We start from the raw sequence: 7,635 nt of genomic DNA, 5'->3' as shown, positions 1-7,635 counted from the left end.
GCTTATAGTTGCCTCAAAAGGCAGCACCAGAAACTGAGGCCACCTGCCTCCAATGTAAGTCTAGCTGCTGCTCAGCAAGGAGCACCTGACTTTCTGAGAATCTACCTGCATATGGCTTGGGTAGGGCAGTGAGTTCAGGTAGGTGGGGTTTCAGGGAATCCTCTGAGTGGAGTGACCTCTGTTATCCAGTTTGATGATCTCATGGCTATTGTGCTGCTGTGTCCGTGCACTGGGAGCGGGGAGGGCCCAATAGGGAACAATGGATACCGCCAACACTTCTGTACAGAGCGAGTCTTGCCTTGGCCCTCACTCCAACAATGTCTCCCTGTAAGTCCCTGGTGCCCCCTGAGTGCAGACGAATCGGCACTGGTGCTCAGAGCGAGCAGGTCTGTCACAGTGAAAATCCACTTGCAGATGTGGCCCCTTTAAGAGGAGTTTGACCCTGCCACAGCGTCTGCCTCACTCAGCCTCTCGAGACCAAGCGTCCCTGCACCCTTTCCTCATCCTACTTTCTGCCGTTACAGAGTGCTTTTTAGGATTTCTCCCTAGTTGTATGGCTTGTTCATCAAGATCCCAGGAGATTTTTTCTTGCTACTTGTTCCTTGTTGCCATCACTATTTTGATTTGATCACCAGAGAGATGAACAGAGCCTCTATTATCTATGCCATTTTTTTCAGCTCCTCCATAAAATATCTTTTTACATCCTTTTCAGTCTGTGTGTGTCTTTTGATCTGAAGTGGGTCTCCTGTAAACAACATATAGGGGTCTTGTTTCTTATCCATACAGCCACACTGTCTTTTGTTTGGAGCGCTTAATCCATTTAAATTTAAGAAATTGTTATTCATATTTTTAATATTTTTTTCTTTTTCTTAAAGAAGACTCTACTGTTTTATATAAAACTGGTTTGGTGTTGATGAACTCCCTTAGGTTTTCTCATCTGAGATGCTCCTTATTTGTCCTTAAATTCTAAATGATAGCTTTGTTGAGTAGAGTAACCTTACTTTTCATCACTTTAAATATTTCATGCCAACCACTTTTGTTCTGCAAAGTTTCTGTTGAGAAATCAGCTGACAGTCTTATGGGAGCTCCCTTGTAGATAACTAATTAATTTTCTCTTGCTGCTTTTAAGATTCTCTCTTTGTTTTTGACCTTTGGTATTTTAATTACAATGTATCTTGGTGTGGGCCTCTTCGGGTTCATCTTGTTTGGGATTATCTGTACTTTCTAGGCTTGTATGTCTATTTCCTTCACAAAGTTAGGAAAGTTTTCCAGTTTTCCATCATTATTTTTTCAAATAGGTTTTTAATTCTTTGCTCTCTCTCTTCTTCTGGTACTCCTGTGATGCAAATTTTGGTAAACTTGATGTTGTCCCCTTAAACTATCTTCATTTTTTTTTTATTCTTTTTTCTTGTTGCTGTTTTAATTGGGTATCCTCTACTACCGTATCTTCTACATCACTGATTTGATCTTCTACATCACTGATTTGATCATCTGCTTCACCTAATCTACCTCCTAAGGTATTCTTCATTTCAGTCCTTGTATTCTTCATTTCTGACTGTTTTTTGTTTTGTTTTGTTTTCTATCTCCATTTTTATGTTTTCTATCTCTTTATTGATGTTCTCATTGAGTTCATCTACTCTTCCCTTAAGTTCACTGAGCACCCTTATAACCAGTGTTTTGAACTCTGCATCTGGTAGATTGCTCATCTCTATTTTGTTTAGTTCTTTTTCTGGAGCTCTGTTCTGTTCTTTCATTTAGTATATGTTTCTTTGTCTCCCCATTTTGGCTGCCTCCCTATGTTTATTTTATGTAGTGGGTAGAGCTGCTAGGTCTCCCAGTCTTAGTAGAGTGGCCTTATGTAGTAGGTGTCCTATGGGGCCCAGTGGTGCAATCTTCTTAGTCACTTGAGCTGGGTGTTCAAGGTATATTCCTTGTATGGGTCTTGTGTGCCCTTTTGTTGTAGTTGAGACTTGGTTGCTCTTTGAGCATCAATGGGAAAGACTTACCCTCATATTGATTGGTTTTAAAGATTGGCTGGTGACTACCATGGAGTTGTGCAGGAATTGATTGCACAGAGCAGGATTCACTTTAGCAGAGCTCTGGTGCTTGCCCAGTCTGCCCTCTGGGTGTGTTGTCCTCAGATGTAGCCCCAGGTGAAGGTCTGGCTCAGTCCAAAGTGACCACCAGGTGTGCTGGCCCAAGGGCCTTCTAGGAGGGGCACCCCTATAGGTCAAGTCCAACCACAGCTTGTGCTCTGTCCAGGGTCATCTGGCACGGGCCACCAAGCAATCCACAGATGGCCACCACTTGAGCTGGGCTTGGAGGTACCTCGAGAAGCCAAGTGGTGAACCGAGGCTGGCTGTTGCTGTTACTGAGCAAGAGGTATGGGGCATGCTGAGGCCAGATGCTGATTGTTTGGGTTTTATAAACTTTTGACATACTTTAGGAAAGTCTGCAGCAACAGCCAAGACAGGCCATTTACATGAAAAAAACCACCACTGGAAATGGCTTAGGTGGGCCTGCAATTTGGGTGAGGCGGGTCTCAGGAAATCACCAGGATGAGACCACTAGGTTTCTGGAGACACAGATATGGTGGCTCCTTGCGTCAGGATGCCAGGAGTGAGGAGGGCTCAACAAAGAAACAATGGTATCTACCAGTACTTCTGTCTGGGAGAAAACTGCCCCTCCAACACTTGCCCTCAATCCACACAATTCAGATTCTCCCCTTATATCCCTGGTGGCTTTGGAGCTGATGTCCTAGCGCTGAAGCTCAGAGTGAGTGAGTCTATCAGCAGGTAAGACTGTGCATGGGCCTTTTAAGAGAAATGCCTGGATCTCCCACAGCCCTGTACCTCACTCAGCCACAATCTCCACCGGTTTTCCCACAGCCAAATTTTGTGGGGACTTCTCTTCCCAACAGTGGAACCCTGGGCTGGGGGGTGGCTTCTTCTGTATGTGCTTAGTTGTAGGACTTTTGTCCAGCTAGTCTTTAAATAATTTTCAATAATGATTGTTCTGTATTTTAGTTGTATTTTTGATGTGGTTGTGAAAGGAGGCAAGCACAGTATTTACTTACTACACCGTCTTAACCGGAATCCGGGTACATATATCTTTTTGAATTACTGTTCTTGTTTTCTTCAGATAAATATGCACCCAGAAGTGGAACTTAACTTTCTACTCTTACTATTTCTAACCTTCTATTTTAGATATGAATAATAGTTGCTCAATTAAGACGTCTTGCTATTACTTTCTTTAATTATAAGCTTGAATAGCATTAACGTACAGTTGTATTATACCCTATATTCTTTATATAAAATTATATTTTTTGTTTCATAATATATAAATTTTAAGGTCTTTGTTTACCTTTCTTCTTACTCCAGAAGATAAATTAAACTATTTATTTGAAAGCACGCAGAATGTGTTTTCTTTTTTTCTTCATAAATCTAGGTTGATATATATATTTTAAATATAGATGTTTTTCTCATTTCATTTATGTATTTTGGTTCATTTTATATTCATTCTTTGAAATATGGTTCCTCAATTCACTCAAGATTAATCTGTTTGTATCAATGTATTATATTTCTTTTGGTTTCTTATTCAGGAATATCACAATTATTATATCTATTCTTTATTCTTTATGTATGATAACCTCTTGGAAATAGTTCATATATTTGCCGTTTTTCTTTCTTTTGAGGGGACGATGTCTTCTTCAATTATTTACTATGTACTATGGATACCACAACTTCCTAAAATATTTAATGATCTAATACAAAATTAAAATAAGTTAATTGTTTATTATCTCATTTAAACATGTATTCATGTCTCATATCATTAACATGTTGTTTTATTCCTTCTGTCGCCATATTTTTATTTCTTACTTTACAGGGTTTATGTTTATTTACATACATTTTATTGAAAACCAAAAACATATGACTCAGAATTATTACTGCTTTATTTAACAAGATTTTTTCCCCAAATTATTTCCTACCTCTGCATATTAAATGACATTGTCTTTTCCTTTTTTTATAGTGAGATGTTTTCTTGGGTTTGTTCTTCTTTGACAGTGAATCTGTTCAAAATTAGAGAATGAAGTGTCTCTCTCTGTCTACTTGGTTCTTTTTAAAAATCATCTTATTGGTTCTCAGTCTTTTTTTATTGTTTATTGGGGTAACATTGGTTAATACGATTATATAATTTTCAGATGTACATTGTAATTGGACATCTATATTTCTATTGTATGATTACCACCCAAAGTCCAGTTTTCTTCAGCTACCATATATTTGATCCCCTTTATCCACTTTACCCTCCCCCTACCCCCAATATTTGACCCCATCTACCTCTCCCCTCCTCCTCCGCCCCCTACCCTCTGGTAACTACTAGTCCATTGTCCATGTCCCTAAGTCTCTGTTGGTCCTGTTAATTTGTTCCTTTTAGGTTTATATCCCACATATAAAGGTTCTCAGTCTTAAAAGCTGATTAAAGAAAATTTGAGAAATCAGAGAAAAAAATTTTTTTTTAATTTTTATTATGGTGACATTGGTTAAAAAAATCCAGTAAGTTTCAGGTGTACAATTAACAGTAAGGCATATGTATGTATGTGTATATATACATTACATACACATATATATGTATGTATGTGTGTATATCTATATATTGCTTTGTATGTTCACTGCCCATAGTTAGATTTCTTTCTGTCACCACATATTTGACCCCTTTTACCCCATCTACCTCCTCCTTATCCCCTCCTTCCCCACCCTCTGGTAACCACTAGTCTATTGTCCATGTCCATGAGTCTGTTTGTCCTGCTCATTAGTTGCTTTTAGGTTTATATCCCACATATAAGTGATATCATGTGGTTTTCAACTTTTTCTGTCTGCCTTATTTTGCTTAGCATGATTATCTCAGGGTGCCCGATCTCTATTGATGCAGCATCTTGAAAGAGGATGAAGGTATGTGGACAGTGGATAGACAAAGAGTGAAGAAAAATCTGAAGTCTCTGTTTTAGGAGTCAGTTTCTTGTATGCCAGTTTTGTGTTTGGCTTATACTTTATTTCAGGAATATGTAAGTCTCCATCTTTGTTTACCTCACTAATATTGTAATAAACCTTCTAATATGTAGATTTTCTGTATGATGATATTCATTATAACCTTAAAACTTCCAGATTTGTTGCTTTCGAATACCATTGATCAAAATCAGGAAGACATTTAAATTGTTCATTATTCAATGTAATTATTACTGAGATTCTAAAAAGTCTCAGGCATTGTCTTATACATTATTGATACAAGTATAAATAAGACACAGGTCTCGTACTCAAGATACTTACAGTAGCCAATTACAAAATGCAGTCAGATTATTCTTTTATGTATTCTATTTTGGAACTTCAACCTTCAGTTGGGTAAAACTCAATTGGGTGAAATCATTAAAATGTGTGCCTCTAGAAGGATGTTTTCTATTTAAGTACTGATCACATTTTTGCTTCCAAAAAAAGTATATTTGTGAATATCCTAATTTTTATCTATATTTTTTGTACATTCTTTCCTACACAAATTCATTTTTATAGTCTATGGTATGCACTGTATAATTTTTTTTTGTTGCTGTTATTGGTATTATATGATTTTTATGTTAAACAGTTTTTCAGAGAAAGTGGACAAAAATAGATGTGATTCCAAATTAGTCAAAAAATATAGATTCACAAACAAATATCAGAAAATAATATGTAGCCAGAATTACAGCTATGGGTTGAGTTAGCAGTTTGAGAACATTGATATGTGACATGGTCCTTGAAAGTTCCCTGGCATTGTGTAGTTTTCTGCAATTTTTAAAAAAAATGTACATCTATGTGTTGCCAGAGAGAAATCTCTAAGTTTAAACAGATAGGCCAAAAAACAGAGGAATAATTTCAAATAGGAAATAATTTGAAATCTCAGCATAAGGAAGTTTTACTCCTATATGAGTAGCAAACTAAAGTTTTTAATTATTTATGATTTGTTAAATACCAACCTGAATTATGAGTATCTAAAATTTAAAGTTTTTTTTCAGATAAAGATATTTGTAGAAGATATAACTTTTCACCATAGCCATGTTGCTACATTGAACCAACCTAAAATCTCTATGTAAGTAGCTACTAATGATCAAGATTTGGGGGGGAGAAAAATATTTTTAGGACATGGTCACGGATTTGTTTGTTTTTCACTCCATAGACAATGGGATTGAGAAAAGGTGAGACTAAAGGTAAAGGTTTTAATAAAAGGTAAGAACATATGGTATTTGTTTGTTTTTCACTCCATAGACAATGGGATTGAGAAAAGGTGAGACTAAAGGTAAAGGTTTGATAAAAGGATATGAACATATGGTGGTATGTGAGAACCAAACCTATGTGTGAAGAAAGAGAAGAAGGTAAGGAGGTAGAACTGTAGGAAGACACAAATGTGGGTAATGCATGTATTAAAAGTCTTGAATCGTGCCTCCTTCTGGGACTGTTTAAAGATAGTGATAAAGATTTGAACATAGGACAAAGTGATAAAGATTATATCAAACCCTAAGATAGTGAAGGCAACAAATAGACCATATATTTTGTTGACTCGGATATCTTCAGTGGCTAGTTTCACAATGGCCATGTGCTCACAATAAGAGTAGGAGATAACTATGGTTCGGTAGAGTTTAAGATGACATTTGATAAGTACCAGGCATGGTGTTGCAAGAATGGCAGCCCTGAGTGTCACCTCAACTCCAATGTAAGTCAAGAGTTGTTGGGAAAAGAGAGTGGCATGTCTCAAGGAGTCACAGATGGCCACATAGCAATCTAGGGCCATTGTCAATAGGACACCTGATTCAATTGCCTGAAAGGAGTGAATAAGCCACATTTGCAGAAGACAGGCTTCAAAAGAAATATCTGGCAAATTAAACCAGAAGATGCCTAACATTTTGGGAAGAATACAAGTGCTAAATGCAATGTCTGTCGCCCCTAACATGGCCAAAAAAATATACATGGGTTTATGGAGGCTGTTTGATTATAACTATTCATATTTGATTATAACTAAAATTAGGGAATTTCCAATCACAGCACTGAGGTACATGATACAAAATGGAATCTCAATCCAACACTGCATTGACTCCAGGCCAGGAATCCCAACAAAAGTTAGTACAGAGGGCGTGAAGACCGAGCCATTGAATATGAGCGTGGTGATTTGACCAGTAGAATCACGTAGTAGTATGGCTGTTTCATCTTTCATCACCTGCCAAAACTTTATAAATTAAAATTTTTTTTAAATTAATTTCTTTTAATAAAATATACTTTAATTATAGTAGGAATATACCATCTTATCTTTTCTTTCAAACTACTCCTAATTTTCTCTTTTTGCAAAGTCATTGAGAGTCCACCATCAAATTCTGTTTCTTCATGTCTTAATCATTTTCAATGAGCAAAATTAATTGGATTGGATGGCTTCTTTCCGGTCCATGACTAATGGACCAAACCAATTCCCTTTATTTTGTATTTGCTAATCAGCAGTGCTTTGGGGTAACCTCCTAATTGGAATCAAGGGAAAAAAGTTTAATGAAGGGTAACGATATTTCAGAACTAGACTCCACCTCAGCTAGACATATAGGATTCACAGTAATGGTAGACCATTCTG

The 7,635-nt window shown here is 36.9% G+C and overlaps 1 protein-coding gene across 1 annotated transcript; it reads right to left on the bottom strand.

Moving 5' to 3' along the window:
- Positions 1-6,125: 6,125 nt before the first annotated feature.
- On the bottom strand, positions 6,126-7,233 carry LOC102891705 (olfactory receptor 52A5-like). The gene is given in 2 exon segments (XM_015592333.1): positions 6,126-6,231; positions 6,320-7,233. Coding segments are annotated over 2 exon segments (1,020 nt in total).
- Positions 7,234-7,635: the final 402 nt, after the last annotated feature.

Source organism: Pteropus alecto, unplaced genomic scaffold (assembly GCF_000325575.1).
Source record: "Pteropus alecto unplaced genomic scaffold, ASM32557v1 scaffold395, whole genome shotgun sequence".
In the NCBI taxonomy this organism is placed as follows: domain Eukaryota; kingdom Metazoa; phylum Chordata; class Mammalia; order Chiroptera; family Pteropodidae; genus Pteropus; species Pteropus alecto.
Note: the sequence above shows the minus strand (reverse complement) of the source record. Positions and strands in the feature narration are given on the sequence as shown.